General features: G+C 44.8%; 1 protein-coding gene across 1 annotated transcript; it reads right to left on the bottom strand.

The window, feature by feature from the left end:
• Positions 1-2,933: 2,933 nt before the first annotated feature.
• Positions 2,934-14,567, bottom strand: LOC119442021 (ras-related protein Ral-a). Its single transcript, XM_037706730.2, has 5 exons — positions 14,393-14,567; positions 9,664-9,793; positions 8,881-9,089; positions 6,227-6,401; positions 2,934-4,167 (listed from the first exon to the last, which is right to left on the bottom strand). Exons 2-5 carry the CDS (start codon positions 9,766-9,768, stop codon positions 4,054-4,056), a joined length of 603 nt encoding a protein of 200 aa, XP_037562658.1. The 5' UTR covers positions 9,769-9,793; positions 14,393-14,567; the 3' UTR covers positions 2,934-4,053.
• Between the last annotated feature and the right edge of the window lie 6,582 nt (positions 14,568-21,149).

The following is a 21,149-nucleotide window of genomic DNA, read 5'->3' as shown; positions in this document are numbered from 1 at the left end:
TACATGCTTTGGTTGGCATTCAGGTAGTAGATTTCAACAGTGCTGCCAATATTGTGGATTGATTGCCTAGCTTTCACTTTTGCCCAGAACAAAGCCCAACCTTGGGACTGGTCACATTGCCACGTTTGAACAATAAGCGTACCACAGCTTCTAAAGCATCACCACAGGCCGAGTTGCGCCTTTCATTTGTGCTTTCTCCACTTGTTAGGCTGTTTTTTCTCGTGCCGCTGTCAACTGTGGAAAGCTACAATGCAAGTTGTCTCTTAAACACAGCACCATCATGAACAAATTTCATTTAACTATCCAATTTGGCCCTGTGTCAACAGCATTGAATTATGCCCAACCAGATATTGTATTGAACATGCTGACAAAGAGCAGCTCCCAAGTGAGTTACTAGCCTGAAATGACAACTTGAAGAAATTTATTATTCTGTATGAACAAAGTGTGTGCTGTCTCAAAAAAATAAATAAAAATAATAATAAAAAGAAAGAAAAAATATATGCAGATGCAATGAACGTGTTGGAAGTCGTTAATTAAATGCTGTACAACTACAGTGGAATCTCGTTGATACAATTCTGCATAATAAATTTTTTCGTATAGTATACCATTTCTTTTTCTTATATACGATTATGTTCAGATAATACAATTTTCGGATATGTTTTATTTTCCCCGTGAAGATCGTATCAACAAGATTCCACTGTAACTGCGATGAGTACAGTCTGTTCCATCCTATACAAAACCTAAACTCATGCAATGTTTATTTTCATCCACCACAGAGGTCGCACATTTAATCTCATGCATTTTTAAGTTTATGCACTACACTGCTCACAAACTGTGCTGAAATGCAAACAGCCAATCGGCAGATGCACAGTGTGAGATGTCTAGGCAGCAATGCCACGAGGACGGAGGTGATGCTTGTCGAGGGAAGAATGGCGACGACAGGTTTATGCACAGAAAAGCACGACGCATATCTAAATAGATTCGATATCCTTGTGTCACAGTAGTACATGCCCATTCTTGGAGATGGGCAAAGAATGGACATGTACTCAGTGGCACTATACCCAATGGCCAAACCAAACAAAATATAATCGCCAAATAAGCTGCTGAATATCACGCGCCAATGTACCAAGAAGTCTGTATGCTTTAGACTTTAGAGATACCTATCAGCCAACATTATAAGTACAAGTTTTATATCGTAAATTATTGTTTGATTATGCAGAATAAAGGTGCACGCACTGGCACTACTTTGTCGGTCAGCATACAAAGCTAATACAAGCCTGTTTGCTTGAGCCTATATTCAGTGCACATATGTTTATACATATCCACAAATTTATCCAGCGAAATACCAACGTAGCAGCAGCCACTCCAGACCGCTGGGGGGTTAAACAAAAAGGTTTGACGTTAAAAATTACAAGGACAACAATGACCAGAATGGAAAGCTGCAAGTGGCCAAACCTTACCCACTGACGAGTAGCACATTGACCCCTAGGTCAACTTCACAGCCCTCCATTTGGCCCTTCTTTTCTCAGTGCGAACTCTCCATTTAGTCGGCAACTGGTTCTGTTTGCAAGTGGGGTGCCATTTTGTCACCTTAGATCACACATTCTCACATTCAAGCCAAAATTTACCTTGCCTGATGCACAAAAAAAGATTAGGGGAACTCAATATTTAGTAGACAAGTAACAGCCATGTAACGTCAACAGATGCACAAGTCAACGTGTCCCAACTACCACCTAACGCAAACAGACAAAGCGCATGGAGGGCCCTTTTGTGGTATCCACAGACCCTGTTGGTTGCTCAAAGGTAATTTGGGTACCTCACGATTCTTACACACACATGCACACTCAGATACACGTACAAAAACATATGTAAACCAAGGGACAGAGACTGTTACAAAACAGTAAAATTTCACTGTACTCAATTCCCTTACATTTCTACCCATGCTTTGTCGCTGCTGAGAATATACTTCAGAAGTACTTGAGCTTGTTCAGGTTTCCAATCAGCTGGCAGCTGTTCCATCTTGGGTATGCAGGTATATGTGCCATCCTGGATGCATCATAAGGCCCACCTATACTTCAAGCTAATGAAGCTATGCTGGCACTTGAGTAATGCCCATTCACCCGTTCGCAGCATTTCTGATGTTCTTCACAATGAATCATACCAGAACAGGTAGCCTGCATACCACTCGAAATGAACAGTTGCATTGGCCGGGCCAACCCTGACATTCACATTTTTGCTCTTGAGGCTGTTTCCAGAATTTGTTATGCAGATTGGGAACAACTGAAAATGATAAACCCGCCTAAAATGTCTTCTCACATCCACTATCAGAAGGTTTTAAAAGGCTTCATACAGATATGTGATATTTTATGTCCTTCACAGTTTTCAACTGTTGGCTCTGAGCTGAAAGTATGGGAGACAAAACTATGTCTATGACAAAGAGGTTTACACACTAAGAATGCGGAGAAAGACTTTTTTTCATATAAGTAGCTCGATGCCCCGACAGTGTAAGATATGCAAATGTGTCAACTAAGTTATGGCCTGTATTTACTGCTGCAACTATGCTACGCTGCTGTTCCGATTTGTTGGATGAAAACTATATGGAGAACCCAATGAGGCACATGCTTTAGAATTGTGGCTTTTCACACATCCGCAGCACCAGAAACACGGGTAGCATCAAAATTGGATGAGCAGTATCTTTAGCGTACGTTACAGACCATTTCAACTAAAGTTCAATGATGTCACCTTAAGCCGTTAATAGAGAACGCTCTCCAAAAGCATTAGGTGCTCTACTTCAGTGCATTCACTGACACAAGGCATCAAATGAAGCAATCATTTCTTTTTAAAGAAGCTACTGCCATTACACCTTAGTATGCAACATTACTGAACATAATAGCACGTGACACAAAAAAGTCCAAAAGTCAACTCACGCAAAGTCTGATGTGTCAATTTTATTTGTCAAATACTGAATGCTGCCAATTGCTGCACTACATGAGCCCACACATGCGCCACACAAGAACACTGATTTAAACTTCATCTCCAAGGAGACACGAAAGCACTGGTTCTCTTGTTTTTTGGCACAGAACAAAAATTTTACAGCAAAGTTATCATGCACTCCCAGGCAATCCAATAAAGATAGATGTGAACAAAATTTTAGTCATAAGAAAGATGTATATAAACGCACATAGTTATATGTGCAGTGCCCTTGACAAGGCCATAATCCGAGAGATAAAAAGAAGCCCCGAAATCGGGCAAAACCAATCACAACGCTTGCGGCTACTACACTGAACACAACAGTGGTGGCACTCCCTTAAACATAGGACGTGCCAATCAATGTATACATGCTTCTGAAGTGTCCCCGCACAATGGCGCGAGCTAATTAAAAACGGTGCAAAACACAGAAACAAGTACGGCAACAGTGAAGCGCACTCCAATCATTCGGAAAAATTCTCGGCTCTAGTGTTTTGCGAGTCACTGCTGACTTGGTAAAAAAAAAAAACACTGCGGCAGTTGGCCAAGTGAGAGGATCTGCTCCACTCTGTGTCCAGCAGGGTGAAAAAAATCTACAGATGCCCAAGGCACGAAAGGCACACACAGCTCTCTGCCAGCACAACTGCATGGCCCGTCGCATGGTGGCCCCACCCTCCTACCCCATTTTGCTTGCCCACAGATTCTGGCCACGAATCTGGCACAGGAGGAGTGCAGAAGATACACTGCCACGTAGAATATTGCTAACACAGAAACAGTGTGGCCAAACAAAGAAACAAATTATCAACAGGAACTGTGCTGTCACTCATCAGCAGGTATTAGTGACTGTACCAAACGACCACTGCCGTTTTTTCAGCTTGGCCTCAAAAAAAGTGAGGTTACAAGGCTGGAAAACTGGAGACAGCAGTGCCGTCGTGGCAGAAGTGCTGACGACATGACCCGAGGCTTTACAACAGGCATGTCACGTGCAGTCAACAATAAAGCAACAGCTGGAACACTAGGAAAAAAAAAAAAAAAAGAAAGAACAACAACGAGAATAATAGAACGCTGGTGGGCGAGTGGACATGGCTAAAGTATGGTGCACTTCTTTTTGATGGGGCGTGGCTTCTTGCGCGGCCCATTGCTGACGGCCTTCTCGGTCTTCTTTCTGTTACGAATTTCCCGCATCAGGTCAAAGAAAACCTGCACAGATGTAGCAAAGCGTAGGTCTTGAGAATGCAGCACGGATAAGTTGAATTAGCCTTAGTAATTGCCTTGTAAAGAGAAACAACAGCTTATTAAATGATAAGTTCCATTCCAGGTAGCAATTCCACTGACAAGAAAGCTGCGATGGTGACTACTGCTTCTCAGATGTTCTGAAGCAAGTGATGTGACAAAGTGCAAGGAACGCTATGACCAAATACATATTCAAAATGCAGGAACCATGTGTAACAATCTGAAGAAGTTATCAGAAGGCACGAAGTGCAAAAGAGCTCGAGTGTTTCACACCTTAGGCATTTAAGCATGCAGCATGTATTTGAGATGTGACCTTTAGTGTTGGAGCTACATAGAGCACTTCTCAACTCCAGACTTCAGGGTTAGAAGACAGTCGAGCTCCCTCTTTCTTTTATATTCCACTTCTTATTTTTTTTTAAGGTGTTAGCCTTTCGGCATCAAAAGCTTTCTACACATGACTGTGAAGCCCCGTCTTCTGTATAAAGTTAAAAAAGGAGTGGAATGGAAATATGATCCTTGAGTTCAGTTGAGCAAGTTGAGTCGAGCTTTTTTTCATACAACCTACATAGGTTTTCATGGCCAGCTATGCAATCCCCTAGTCTGCTACTGCGTGTGTGAGCTCTCTCTTCTACACCCCCCCCCCCCCCCCTTGTCTTTTCCTTCTTTCTTTCAATTGCCACAGACATCCGAAAATAAATTCTTGCTGGGCTAGTTGGTGAAACAGGTGGGAACAGACCTTCACCTTGTCTACCCTGTCTGTATGTGTGTCCATCTGTGCCTATCATCCATTTAGCAATAATTCTTGCTGGCAGTGACCTACAGTGGAATCTCGATAATACGAATCTCACGGGGGTCACGAAAAATATTCGTATTAGCCGAAATTCGTATCATAGTGCAGAACTGGCTACAACGTGGCCTTTTCCGACTCCCGTTTACCCTCCCATAGAACTCCATGTATATGCATACCGCTTACAGTGAAGCCGCGCGAGACGAAATACCGGTTATAATGCGGCTTCCGCGGGAAAATCTCGCTGACAAGGGCGGTAGCAATCACGCTTCTCAACGAGATGTGCCCACCGATGGGAGAGGAGATCAACGAGGGTGATGCGGAGGAGGAGCATGAGATGTGAAGCATGAGTCCAAGGGCAATAAAATCGTCGCCACGCGCCATATGTGCAAGTGAAAGCGCGAGGGGAACGCGTGCCTTCACGGACAGCGAACGCACAGCGGAGAGCAAACGCGACTTCCGTCACGCGAAAGGCCGTGGGGGTATGGGAGGGAGGGAAGGGGGCGATGCTGTGCTGCAGCACCAAATGCATATCTTGCAACCGGGCGCAAGGATAACTGGCGACGCAATCTCCCATGCAAAAGGAGCAAAGCAGGAAGGCAGCGCCGGAGGGAGGGAGGCTTCTACTCTGCCAACAAATGCAATCTTGTACTTTGCGTCTGTGCCAGCTGTCGGTGTTGTCAGCGCGCACCGTATCTTGAAAGCGATCTCCACACGGCTCTGACCTTTGTATGCGCTGTGCTTACGCCGCTTAGTTTCCGTTGAAGCGATAGACCGCACGAACCTTCGCTCGCTGCGGCGGCCACGCTTCCCAATGCCTGCGTGGGGAAAGGCACAAAAGCAACAAAAGCGCCACCGCTTCTAACTCTTCGCGCCCAGTCACGGCCTCCGCGGTGTCCGATGCCACGTCCGCGTCTCCGCACCAAAAGAGAAAGGGAGAAAGCGCGTGAGTGCGTGCTGTTCTCTGTCGCGGCCGTCGGTGGGGCGGCGCTTATTTGTATCAACCGACGTGGGTTGAAAATCAATTCGTAACAACCGTTCTCTAGCATGTTGCAAAGTAATGGGGCTCGGCCGGGACCACAGAAAAATTCGTATCATCCGGAAATTCGTATTAGCCGTGATTGTATCATCGATATTCCACTGTAGTGCTTGTCAAATGGGCAGCTAGTCAAGATTTAATACTAGGATGAGAGAAGGGGTGGGTCTCAACGAGAGAAAACCAGCTTGAACAGGGCTCACCTTGTCGACGTTGGTGCGGTTCTTCGCGGAGGTCTCAACGTAGGGGACACCCCACTGGCGTGCCCGTTCCTGCGCCTCCTCGACGGACACCTTGCGGCTGTCCTCCATGTCCGCTTTGTTCCCCACAAGGATGAACGGTATGTTCTCGTCGCCTTTCACCCGCAGAATCTGCTCCCTGCATGTGGCACATTTGCATCTCTTAACACTCACTGCAGCATGGTTGATAGGATGTGACATTGCAAAGCAACACAGGAGCTATGAGAGACTGTAGAAAGGGGGCTCCAGAATCATTGTGCCTAGGTGTGGGTTAACAGCAATATTTCCCAATTTTTAAACAATGTGATAATGACTTATGTACATCACACGATACATACAACGCCATTCAGAACTGGACATCTGGTTACTGAGCAACATATATAAGAGAAACAAACAAAAAGTCATCATGTCTGAAGCTCCGTCACAATGATGATATGTGGTGTTCGATGGCGCAAGGGCCAGATATGACCAAAGAGTGCCAAAGCCTTGTCATGTGATGACAGCAAGACAACCCATGAAGACCATGTCACTGAATTCACAGAGTGCTGTGTCTGTTCAAGAAGGCAAAGTGTGATACTAAAGCACCGCACATCTTATTTTAAAGGGGTACAAACACTGTGAGATCGTCTAAATAAATTGCCTCATCCGAATCAAGGAAAATTCATAAGCTCCCAAAGGCAAGGCACACTTTATAAGCATAAGTTAGCTACTCTATGCATTTGCTCAGCAACAGCAGCAGAATCGTTAGAAACAGTGACCACTTGCACCTGCCTTTCTCCTAGTAGACTCCAATGATTGTCGTTATCCTTATATTCAAACAGAAATTCATATAGTCAAGAACTTCGAATAGTGAATTACGGAACTGAATACCAATTCAACAGCAAGGACTGCTCTACTTCTACAAAAGATTTCACATATTTACACACCCCTAAATTTAGATTATGTGTGATTATGAAATCTACTGCCTACTTATGCTGACAGACTGACCTCACAATGAGTCTCACTATGGAACCACCACAAATATTGTCAGAAGTTCTTGTTATTAGTGGTATGAATGAAAACTATTCTTGAAAAATGTTTGTTGAATACACAGATTTGATTTCACAGATTTGTTTACCCAGAGCAATTTACCTGATGCTCAAAGTGTGCCATAGCATGCGCACAGCCTCAACACTTTACTCTAAGCTAATCACTGCACAATAAAGGTTCAGCGCTTAAAGCATCATGGCAAGATCAGTCTATTTTGTTAACAGTGCCATACCCTGGCTTGGTTTCCTTTTTAAAGGGGCAACTTTAGCCTTGAACACTCCCTGCTCAAATACTACATGTGAAATATAGAAGTGGGCCAGTACTGAACCAATCTAAATGAAATTGATTACACTTAAACGAAAAAAAAAAAAAAAGCTTTTTGTAGTTTACACACAAATCTTTCTTTACAATTTTTTTTAACAAAAATTGCCAAATTTCTGAAAGAATGCAAGCACCACATGCATGAGTCTTCATGACAAAATAAAATGCCTTTCAGAAATGCACTGAAATATAAAAAGCTGTGAATAGGACTTTTGCACGAGTAAACAAAATAATTACTTGTAAACTGTATATATTGCATATTTGCCTGCTGTCAACGCTAATATAGATGCAGTTTACCGAATTGTGATAATCTGTTTTTGGTGTAAAGATAGAAATTTGTAAACACTTTTTCCCTCCCCCCCCCCCCCCTCCTAAGTAAGCAATCACCGGCAATATTTCACCAAAGTTAAAAGCATAAAACAAAAATTTGGCATGATTCCGGAAGCCTTGAGTCCCCAACCACTCCTGTAATTCTAGTCTTTGTTAACATTGCTTGAAAAGACAATTTCAGTTTTCAACTATTTAAGAAAAAGGAATTGTAGTACTAATGCATTTGTACCAAGTATAAAACAAGACTTTTCCCGAAATTTCCCACCTCAAAACGTGCCTTGTGTATATTTGGGTTTGTGGCACGTATTATCATAATAGATATATTTTTTTCTTTTTCAGAGAGACCGAAAGTCCCCCCTTGCGTAACATTTGCGGTCACATTATTTACATGCAAATACGGTACTCATTATCTGCCCACAAATGCTTCAACAGGCCACCTTATAAAACAGTTGAGTACATAGTAGTGATGTATAACTATTGGTAAATGACTACTGATAGTAGAGATAGCTTTTCAAAACAACTGATTGTGTTGAAAAGACTATCGATAGTATTACTATTGATAACACCATTGATAGTATTACGACAGTACTCTATGGAACTATCGTAGTGTAAAAAAAATATTGTTTTACTATTGTGTGCTGCAACAACCCAGAGTGGCACGATCGTTACTGCCGTGTGCATAGCACAGGGCTCGAAACATGCAGGGAAATGTCACCAGGATTATGTTACAGTGTTTTCGTGCAGCAGTGTTTACGTCGAGTGACCTTACATTATTGATATTGCACGTGCACTATCGAAAATATACTACCGATATCAATATTAATAGAGTGCTATCGATTAGCTCACTATCGATGGTGCTATCGATAGTTTTGCATCCCTAGCACATAGCCGCTAAAATCCCAATCATTCGTAGCAATGTATGTCCAGAGGCCAAGTACCTGAACTCTGTTGTTGCAGCAAAGTTCTCTGGCTCCTCAATGCTGAAGACACAAAGGAAGCCTTCGCCCGAGCGGAAGTAATTGTCCCGAATGGCAGCATAGTCCTCCTGACCGGCAGTGTCTAGAATGTCGATTTGAACCTCCTCCCCATCGAGGATGACTTTCTTGCGGTACGAGTCTGCCTTGGTTGGCTCGTAGTCCTCGACAAACTGAAACAAGCAACACACATTCAATAAGGCTTGCTACCAGTACTTTCATTATAAGCTACATACTGGCCTAAAAGAAACGCTAAACAAATTTAGCTGAAAACGTCTGTTTGCAACTGGCAGTTTTATGGTGCTATTCAAGAAGCATTATCACACAAGAAACCATTATCACAGGTTTAGAAACAGACAACCTGCGAGTATTTGATGCAAAAAGCTTAACACAATGTTCTACTTTGCCATCATTAAACTTGGCATTTAAAAGTTCACATCGGTTTCTCGTGTATGAGAGTACTCATTATTTTATTTGCAGCAACCTTTGGCAGCTCCCACAGAATTTCCCACGAGCAGCAACAGATACTACAGACATCATGGCATAATTTACAACAGGTGACAACCACATGGGCAAGCACCGCCAAAAAAAAAAAAAAAAAAATTAAGGCTTTGCTTCAATGTGCAAGTTTCCTGGAATGCACCAATTGATTGCATCTGGCCACAATGGTAAATGTTTGCTTAAAGTGTGTACAATAGCGGTAGCTGATGAGTCACACAAAAGGCACTGCACCACAAAGGCTCCTACCTCGTCGTACATAAATTGAAGTGTAAGTGCCGACTTGCCAACGCCTCCGCTGCCCACCATAATGACCTTGTGCAGCGCAGGCTGGGCATTCTTTGTTTTGGACATGGTCCCGTCTTGTCAGAAGCTGATGCTGCATGTGCAAGCAGAGGGGGCAAGTAAATATGAGGCAGCATGCAGGGCCAATATAAAGGACATTTGCTCTATCATTGAATTGTCAGACTGCAATATATATATATATATATATATATATATATATATATACACAAAAAAAAGTCAATGGTCCTGGTGCTGAAAGCGATGCACAACATCCCATTCAGTATCTTTGGATAGATAGATGTCTCGACCACCCCCCAAAAAAAACTTTGGTACTATTACTAGACAAAATTCATTGGCTGGAACTGTGCGAGATGCCCAATTAGCTTTATGAGACAATGCAAATATGAAATGCCTCAAGCATTACAGGCACCTTGCTTGGCAATATTTGAACAGGTATATGTGAATGTTTTCTCAGTGGCAGATTGACTGACCAGATTTGACCAGATTAAACATCTCTGAGCTACACTTTGGGTACAATGGGCAACTTAGCATAGGGAATAATTCAGACATCTAGAGTTTGCTAATAAGCACCAAAGACCAGTACAGAGACATCTCTGCACTCTGCCCATGTTAAAATGTGGCAGCCATAACCAGAATTGGCCCGGTGACTGCACACAGGAACAGAATATCACTGCCACTGAGGCACCCCAGCAGGGGCATATTTGCGTAAAAACTGTTCACTCAAACCTGAAGCCACATTTGTATACAGGTAATTTTGAAATTTGTTCGAGTGCTCAGATAATGTAATACAGACTTGGCTGCGATATCAGAAACAGTAAGCCTAGAATGATCTGCTACGCTCTGAAATACTTTCTTGTAATTTTACAGTCCCGCTGTTAAGCGAAGTTTCGCAGTCGTTTTCATATGGTGAAGCAGCCAGCAATGCAACCTGTGTCAGAGTCCCAAACTTTTCTTTCAAACGTAATTATCGATAATTACAAAATAAAAGTTACCTTGCGTATACTGCACTCAAATAGAGAACTTCTTCATGGAGTTTTTTAGCCAGTAATCAGCAGTTATTTTCTTTCCCCACGTCACGTTTTATCGTCTCCATGCGGGAGGTCAGCTAGGAGTTTGTAGGGCTACAGCGGTGAAAGTTGCCAGCACCATCCTGCAATGCAGCCTGTAAAGGGGCCTCGAAGCTGCCATACGACCAGGGCTTCAGTGATGAATCATCTCACTAACGACAACCAGCAAACAGACCTCTAGCACTTTAGAAGGGTATGAGAACTCTCTAATACAGCCCCTCTGTCTGATGTATCAGATCCTCAGATTGGCATACATCTGCACAGTAATTTTTTTTCAGCATGTGCGACCTGCATTCCAGCAGCATTACCTGGTACCTATGTTGGCTGCCATGCTGACTTGCACATCCTGTTGTTATATATAGAACTTTGCTACATGTGCCTGCAACATTTGTCAGACTCAACATTTACTTCCTGTTTGATTTCCTCATGCTGCCGGCGACTGCATTAACAAGATCTGGGATTTCAGTTGCCTCCCACTGCTCCTGGCAATACTTATTCACCCTGCAATGAACATGCGCACCATTACTAAGGCCTCTGTGCTGTTTGTTGATGGGCACTTTGAAATAAAAGATGAATTAATGTATTGTGGCTCCCGTTCCTCAGGCCTGAAACCCTGCAACTTCTTTCTGATCTGGTGTCATAATACTGAAATGTGGTGTTCAAAGGCTAATATGCATATATGCAATATAAACTAAGACAATAGTTAATTTTTAAAGCAGGTCATGTACAGCAACTATTTTTAAAATGCAATTAGCATTTCTCTACAGTTTAATTATTCACAATATGCATAGTTAATCAAAATGATAAAGACAAAGGTTGACATGGGTCATCCTGAAATAAACCAAAACTGCAAGCTTTCTATTGCTTTACTGACGAGGGAACGGCAACTTGCACTGCTGCCATTCAAGTTTCCTTAATTCTTATATATTTCAAGATAACAGATGAATAGAACAGCCGACATAGCTCTGCTTATTTCAATAAGCAGATATCTGCTTTTGCAAATATACTGGCCAGCAGCTGATAAATACTATTCTAGTAATGCCTCGTGGTGATTACCGACATTGGCAGAACTGAACACAGAGAACACCATCAATAAAAGAGATGTTTCTGGAGCAAGGTTTTATAAGGACCAAGTATAGTACTGAAGCCTTCCATTCTTCAACACATGTTGTTAAGCACTATAAGCAGGCAGATAAGCACTCCAAGAGTGCAATGTACATTGGCTTTGCACACAATCACTGTTTGTTTTATAAACATCAATACTGATTGGGGCTGCAAGTACTCCAATCATGGCATCTAGCCCACACAATTCAGGTTTATCTACTGTGCACTCGCTTGTGTAAATACCAAAAGTGCAGGCACATGAAAGAGAAAAAAATGAAAGTAACATGGCAACTATTATATCTGCGTCACTGATGAAATGGCTACTCTTGCAAGACGCAAACAGCCCCCCCCCCCCAGTAATCTTCAGATTAACTGGTCAATTTCATAGCCATACTGTGAAAGTACTCTAGCCACTGCTTGAATATAGTAGTTGTAGTGGCTCCAAAATATGGTTCATTACCCACATGGAGATTTGCAGCACACAAGGAGACGAAGAGTACACACAAGGGCACATGAAACGGATAAACAGAAAATAAAACAACATTGAGTGACAATGATAACAGAATTTCGACTGGGTATAATTATCAAAGAAAAAAAAAATGCACCATGATCGGAACCCCTAGCAGGGTAACCTTCTGGATGCTTCAATGAACTTATGGAGAGCTGCTATAATGAACTCGTGGCATTCCCCTAATGCACACCAGCTGATGTGCACCAAGTGACAATGGGTTTGATCACGATAAAGTGAAACCTCGATCACTGGTTAGAAACATGAGGAACTTCTTTATTCTGGTGCATTAGAGAAGTAGCTGCCTCATATAACATATGCTAAGGCCACAAAACTGTCATTTTGATTTTAGCCCGATTAGTATTCATACGATCATAGCAGCATCAATTTAGCATGAAATCCAGCAGACTAATGTTCAATTATTAGATACCTGCATTAGGCATTGTATAAGGAAATGTTAAGTTACACTGCCTTGAAGACAAATGAGATGTTCCCCCTAAAGTTAACGACCCTGCACAAGCTCTTCAGGCTTCACCGCAACAAAAAAATATGGAAGCCACTGCCACTGACAGGCACCTGGACAGCGAAAGGTGCTGAAATGAGGTGAAAACCATTCATATTGTATGGTCAGTCACATTATGGTAGTGCGCTTATTTGCTCCATAAAGGTTGCCACCAAATAGCCTCACCCATTGTGACAAGTGAACATTCGTTTTGTATATTCTCATTGCAGATGCTGAACAGTTTTTTTAATTACTTTCCGGTAGAGTTCACAAGCACACAAGTAAATTTCGCTGCTCTTGAAACTAAAAGAGAGGGCGAACTTTAGCTATCAAATATTTAATACGAAACTCGTACAAGAGGTCTTTCGAGGCTAAAGCAATGACCCAGGGCTACTGTTTAAAAGCCAACAAAGAAATCGGGATTTGCGATCTCTGGAAAGCTATGCTGCACACGACGATGAGATAGCCAACAATTACCACGTCGAGTGCATTGTCCAGACGACAGGGCGGTATCAAAAAATGTACATTGCGACTCGACTGAGCTGGCTGCAAATAAAGTGGTGTAATGTGCAAGACGACGATCAGCACAGCGTGCATCCTGCAAAGATGTAGCGGCGTTATCGTGGAGGCTGACACACCCCATTGGAACGAAGACAAGAAGAAAAGAAATGCAGCTTTGATAAACAGCGCACAGCAGACAGCTCGGATGACACAGCACGCACTTCGGCACGAATGACAGATCGGCGCTCTCTCGCGGCCAGTGACTAAAGCCAGGGACTAGGGCGTACTGCTCACGCCTGTCGTGAGAGCCGCGCGCAGTTACTGAAGCGCAGAAATGGGCACACACGCAAGTACTCGGGTGGCGAAGGAATACGCGCGCTACGCTGACCTGGCAAAGGCATCTAAAGGCGGCCGGGGCACAGGGAAACGAGGCTGTGCGACCGCCGACTTTGATAAGCGGACGCTGCAGAATCCACAAACCGAGTGACAACTGTGAGCGCCGCTCCGGCAGCCGCGAATGACCGGACAGGCAAATCCAGGGTAGCCGGTCGCGCGGTAACTTGGATCATCCAAATGGCCAGTTTACGCAATCGCTGTACCGGAAACGGGCTTGCCGTGCCACTGTGCGCAGAAAACGTGCTAACATCGCTGTTAGAAACTGGCGATCACGATCTAGTGACGTACACCAGTGCTGGACGAGCGATGCGCGCTTGAAGTCGTGCTGAAAGCTCAGGCACGGGCGGCTGCTAACGCCAGGGCGTCACACCAGCAACTACGCCCAGCAACCACCCTGGGCGACCGCTACAGTTTCGTTGCAATAGATGCATCACGGTCGCCGACCACATTTATCCGCCGTGACTCGTGGTTTCGAAGAACGAGGGGAAACCAGAATAAAAACTTTTTTTTCCCTTATGCAATCCGCGCGCAGGACAGACCCGATCCGCCTCCAAGAGAAAAAAATCCAGCCCAAAATGTCGAAGTGACACATACCTTCGTACTCCTTAGCGATGTTTGAAATCACAGATGCGTTGATGACGGCAGTAAGCGCATAGTCGGCCAACGGCTTCTTCAGAGGAGTATTAAACTGCCGGCAGATTGAGCGTGTCAAACGACATACCTGTGGCACTTCACGCCATAAGCCATGGACGCTGTAGGAACTATGAATCATGGGAGATTGCTTGCGTTACAATGGTCGACGGCAGATAGCGCGACGATCGGGAGAGAAAGTATGTGGCGCTGTCGTCGAGGTCGATGTTGAAAAGTACACAGAGCAGACCACAGTGGTTACGGTGGTCTGCTAAGGTTATGGTTATTTGTGGTTAGTTTCCCATTTACAAAGAAATTCACGGAAAAAGAAAACGGGACAAGAAAGACTGGCAGACACCGCGCTAACTGGAAAATACACTTCATGTGCTAGCATCGCTGAAAATCGTGTAAAGGTGGCTGGGATCAAGTTCGCTCTTGGTCTTCTTGGGAATATATTTGTATAATAAATATTTTACATATCCAAGTCTATCGTGCATGTCCGCCTGCCCTCAAAACTACTCAACAACGCAAGATCGTCAGTGAATGTTACATCAAATGTCTTGCAACTCTCAGATGTGCCAAGAACAGAAAAGAAATGGTGGGAGCATGTAAACGCGCATTGTGAATATGAATCTTCATTGTTGCAGACACCTGTGAATTACTGTCGTCCTTTCAAGGTGCTCTTATGTTGAAAATCGTCCAAGAAGTCGCCGTTTTCGAGCATGAATTATTTTCTTTATGACGCAACTGCACGATGCAACGTCCTTTACTACAATATAACGTCTGACGTGACGCTGGCTCGTCGAAAAGAGCATTTGATTCGTTCAATTCGATAGGTTGCAAGTGTGAGCTGTGTTCTGTTGATTTTGCACGCATCTACAAGCGCATTTCCTTTCGGACAAGCACCAAGTGAACTTAATGTTGCACCAAGCGCCCTAACATCCGTAATCACGTGGACGTGGCCTCCGATAGTCGTATAGCCTCCGAGATCCGGCAATGCATACATACGTGCACATATCCACGTGTGCCCTTCACGTTTTGCCACTCCGAAGTGAGTATCATTTGATCAGCAATGCGACAGCCAGAACGTTTCACAACAATTTCCAGACTGTATTTATTAAAATAAATATTGTGCTTAATGACGTAGTCAATCAATGCGTCCTATATATATATATATATATATATATATATATATATATATATATATATGTGTGTGTGTGTGTGTGTGTGTGTGTGTGTGTGTGTGTGTGTGTGTGTGTGTGTATTTGACATTGCAAAATAACGATGGCGCGCATAATTAACACAAGTATCGTTCACTGACATTATTTCACCGTCTTTGTATCGCGTGAATGTAGGCGTTTTGCTCTTATTGCATAAAAATACGGCCCGAGCCACCAGAGCAGTACACATTTACGCCAACATTGATTTAACGTTGGCTAAAGTCGGCCGCAGCGATGTCGGAGACATCCGGAAGCGAATTCATTCGGACGGGCCTCTTCTACATGTCTTGTACCCTCTAGGAAAATTTGCAGAAAAGTGTTTGAAAAAGGTGCTCAGGCAGCATGTTTTCTCGTTCAACTGAATTTTCCGCCCATGCTTGTAAATCCCCTATTTTCCGAAATTCGGAGTTTTGCATTATTCTCAAAACCCGAAAATCTTAGATCAATTCATATCTGAATACTAAAATATCAAAACACGCGAAGCACATTTTATTTTTCCTAGAACGTCTGAATGGACAAAAACGTATACGCACAAGCAAAATACTTGAACACGGAACACCTTTAATTTTGCGTATAACAACCTTAGCTTAAAGCTTATTGTAAAACACGCAAGCATACTTTGCGAGATTGCTGTCAGTGATCGAAGCGCGCTCCTTTCTATTGACGACTCTCAGCTTTGAAAACGCCCTTTCAACGTTAGCGCTAGAAACAGGAAGCGCCAGAAGGCGCAGCGAGAAAGCACTGCAGCCACTGGACATTGTGAAGTCTCCAAAACGACAGGGAAAGTCGTCAGTTTCAGGAAGCACTAATTGAGAAATAGGCACATAGGTTTCGAACACGCAGGGAAGCTCATGCTTCACATTTGGGTTCACAATTTGAACACAGTACCAAACGATTCTTTGGTGTACTGGAGTTGATCGCACAGGTTCCTCTCAGATGTCTGTCTCCACTTTTCGGTGACAGCAGCGTAGTATCCGTTAAAGTCTGCAACAGTCGTTAAGCGTTGATTCTCGTCAAGGAGGTCCAACATACTTGTGACATCTGATGCGAAGACCTCGGTTGGATCCCGTCACTGACTGATGAGTGCGTGCAAACGAACCCCCAGTATGGGATAAACTTGGTATACCATGCAGGGTACTCTCTGCCTCAAGTTCCTTAATGATTGAGATCACGGCACACGCATTGGTCTTCAGAAACCTCATCGTAACGAGCAAGTCATGCACAGCTTCAGGCGATGAAACAAGACTCCTGAGCTTCACACACTTCGTTCCCTTAGCTTCATCGCTTCTCAAGAAAGACAATATGGCGCGCCAGTAGTCCAAATTATCTTCTAGAGCTTCATAAAAAGAGAGCCACCGCGACGGACATATGGTTTTCAGCGACTTGATGGTCATATCCATGGCCAAGCACACAAGACCAACCTTACGGCGCAGCTCCCGCGACGATTTCAACATGGCAGGAAAGTGCACAACAAAATCGTGAACTACGTTGAACGAGCTCGTCCTGATTCCATCTTCCGGAGCGTTGTTCAGTAGGTGGCACGGATCTTTGAAGTGAAGCGCCTGTAAATCGGGGTTGGAGAGTTGCAAGTCCTTGTGAAGCTTCTGCACGTAGGAAACTGAGTCAGAGCACAATACAGCTACGTCGCCTAATGTCTTTCCAACCTTCTGAAGGGCGGTTTGTATCAACATGCCAATTGATACTGCGTTACACTGCTGCACTATTTGCAAGTCGATCATGAGTGTTCTACGTCCAGGAAGCTCGTCATCGTAGAATGTAGCAAGCACCGCCACGGCCGGACGTCCACGAAGTTCCGGTGACTCGTCGATGGTGACGGAAATGGGCTCGTCTTTCAGCAAAGAGCTTATCGTCGCAAGGTCTTTGTCACTGACCTCATGTAGGTATTTCCGATATAGTTGGTCACTACTTGGCATCGTGCGTGCCGCCTGACACTTGCTTCGAAAGAGACTGCCAAGAGGTCCATCAGCCTGGTGCAGTGTAATCCCAGCATGACAGAGTGCACGGCAAAACTGGTGCGGGATGTCATTCGCATCTTCTTTCTTTGAGCGGGCCCGAGTGATGCATTCTTCAAGCGAACTTTGCTGTGGCGAGTTGCCTGTGAGATAGGAATAACAAGACGATGTGAACAAATCGGACTCCAACCATGCAAGTCTGTTTAGACCCTGGCATAGATGTAAGCGTGCACGACGAAACCTCGTGAAACTGTACGAAGCATGCTGCATTCACTCTCACGCAGCCGTTAATTCAAAGCACCAACCCTTCAGCAAGATCTCACCTGTGTCTGCGTGGCGCTGCTTCATATGGACGTGGCGCTGTGATCGTAAATCCTCCGCAATTCTCACGGCGCCCTTGCCGTTGGCAATGCTGTCACACGACAAAGCTTGCAAACAATGACTCCTTCAGAGGACGTCGACTCTTCGAAATCGCTATACTCTTTTACGTAGTCGCCGCAAAGCTTTCGTTTTCTTCCCATTTTGCTCGCGCGAAATTTCTCTTGACGCGCCACAGAAATGCGGCATGTGAGCATACGAAGGTTTCCGTGAGCAGGCTTTCCACGCTTAACCCTCACTGTCGTGGCTGTCTGAAACTGTTCTCTCTCGCGCGCGCGTACGAGCAGACCAATCACACACACCCAATACTCCGCGTGGCTGCAATTCACTCCAATGAAATCTCTTGAGGGGGGCAGCGGGCGGCGAAGCCGCTGTCGCCTGGCGCGCCTTCGCCAGGGGACCGTTTATCAAGATGCCGACGCGTGCTTCTGGTGCGCCTACATTCGTTGACCTGTTGACATCTCTCGCTTCGTGCGCGACAATGCCGTTATTAAATGTGCGATGGGTGCGGTCTCCGAGATACGCGCGGTAAACTTTAAATCGGTCATACCAGAAGTTGTATAAATGAGCGCTTAGAACTTGCCCTTTCGATAAAGAACGGAACCAGATCATATTGTCCCTTGAAATCTGGAGTTTATCGGATAAATCCGAATTTTAAAAAATTTTACCGGCGAATGTTTATCGGATTTTTTCTGATAAAACCGAAAACACGGAGCCCTAGTAATAACGTAAGTCTCATTAAGTGGCGCGGAATGGAGAGACGTACTCGAAGATAACAGTGGCAGGGGGCAGCGAGACAGAGCGCCGGCATCCTGATGTTTTTTTCCAGACTTGTACACAACGTCAAAATCGTAATCTTGTAATCGAACCACCCAGCGACCAAGGCGTCCAGACAAATTTTTCAGTAACGACAACCAGTATAATGGGTGATGGTCGGTTATGACCGTGAAGTGGCGTCCATAAATATATGGTCGAAATTTTTGTATGGCCCAAACTACTGCGAGGCATTCCTCTTCTGTGATCGAGTAGTTCTGTTCGGCAGCCGTTAATGTGCGACTGGCATAAGCAACAACTCGCTCTCGTGCAGTGGTATCACGCTGTAGAAGGACAGCACCAATCCCATGGCCACTAGCGTCGGTGTACAAACAAGTTGATGCGTTCTCATCGAAGTGACACAGGACGGGGTCGGATGTCAAGGCTTGCTTGAGGGCTTGGAAAGAACGTTCACAGTCGTCTGTCCAAGTGAGAGCAGTGCTCGACGTCAGCAACTTGTGCAGCGGCGACGCCATGGCAGCAAAATGACTGATGAAGCGGCGGAAGTAAGAAGCCAGGCCCAAGAAACTTCTTAACTGTTTTTGATTTTCAGGGCGAGGGAAGCGAATCACGGCAGCAACCTTGTCAGGATATGGTCGAGCGCCATCTTTACTGATAAGGTGTCCCAACACTTTGATGTTCTTTCGGGCAAAATGACATTTCTTTGTGTTAAGTTGGAGTCCAGCGTTAGAAATGCATGTTAAAACGTCGTCCAAACGCTCAAGGTGGTGACGAAAAGTTGTAGAAAAATAACGATGTCATCTAAATAACACAGACAGGTCTTCCACTTAAGGCCGCGTAAAACTGTGTCTATCATGCGTTCAAATGTTGCAGGAGCATTACATAAACCGAAGGGCATCACGTGAACTCGTAAAGTCCATCTGGTGTCGCAAAGGCTGTCTTGTCCTTGTCCGCTTCGTGCATGGGTATTTGCTAGTACCCAGATCGAGGGTCTAGACTTGAGAAATATTCAGCGTCCTGGAGGGAGTCAATGGCATCGTCAATTCTTGGCATCGGATATACGTCTTTGCGCGTGATCTTATTAAGTGCTCGATAATCGACGCAAAATCGCACACAGCCGTAGTCGTAGGTTCTTGTTCGACCAATGGACATCGTTTCCCCAGCTGACATCACCAGATTCCCCCTGCTGACATCATGACGACCGCTGGGGATACCGGAAAGGCGAGGGGAGGAGGAGGGCATTGTTTTTTTTTTTTTTTTTTTGGTTTTGTGGCGCGCCCGAGGCGCGTAGCGCTGCAGCGGTTGGCATCGTTGACCGTGACCGCATGCTGAACTCGATGCGCGTGTTTACTTGAAATGTTCAAAAAATATCTGAGGCGGTTTAGGGGCCCTTTAAGCACGTCATCAGCGTTGTCTGCAATGATTTTTCGTTCTGCGGAAGATACGCGATACGGGCGACGGCGTACAATCGAGCTGCCTTCGGTTTCGATGCGATGCACAGCAACGGAAGTGCGCCGCAGATGCTTGGAGTGAGCGTCAAATAAAGCGCTGTGTTTTTGCAGTAGTGTAATAAGGTGTTCTTTCTGCGCAGCAGTCAGATCGGGATTTATCGCGGCCGTTAAAGCAGTGGTCGCAGCATGATCATCAGTTGTGGTAGACAAAGGCGGTGATTCGGTGTGAAGGGGTACTAGCGAAAGAGGTTTGGTATCAGCAGAGTATGGAAGGACTCTGGTATCAGTAAAGCAAGTCAAAGTGGTGCCCTGGGTGAGTACAACTGGGGAAGAAGTAGGGTCACGAACAGCCATCAACGCTCTACCGTCGTGAAACCGTACCAGGCTAGGAGCAATGCTAAGCCCACCAGATATGCACCGACCACTCGGTGAGGAACACATCACCATTCACAATCGTGTCGCAAGTGAGTGTTAGGCTACGCTCAATGCCCGGGGTAATGAAAGAGTCGGTGCACGCGACGAAGCGCAGGATGTGAGAATCGACAGCGCGGACGAAGATTCAGTGTTCTTCATATGAATAGTTCGCTGACGGCAAGAAATAAAAGCTGACGCTGAGGACAGGAAGTCCCATCCCAAAATCATTGCGTAGGTACACGAAGATAGCACGACAAACTGAATGTGGTGAAGGATACCATCAATGAAAACACGTGCAGTGCAAACACCGGAGGGCTGAATAAGAACTGCATTAGCAATACGTAGGGGAGGACCATTATATGGAGTCTTCACTTTTGCAAGCGAGAACACAAGTCAGTACTAATAACGGAAAGCGATGCACCTGTGTCAACCAAGGCTTCAGTCCGTAAACCTTCAACAAACACCACAAGTACATTTGACGGGCGCTCCGGAGGAGTTTCAAGTTGCCCAA

Source organism: Dermacentor silvarum, chromosome 2 (assembly GCF_013339745.2).
Source record: "Dermacentor silvarum isolate Dsil-2018 chromosome 2, BIME_Dsil_1.4, whole genome shotgun sequence".
In the NCBI taxonomy this organism is placed as follows: Eukaryota; Metazoa; Arthropoda; class Arachnida; order Ixodida; family Ixodidae; genus Dermacentor; species Dermacentor silvarum.
This window is presented reverse-complemented; position numbering and strand designations above follow the sequence as displayed.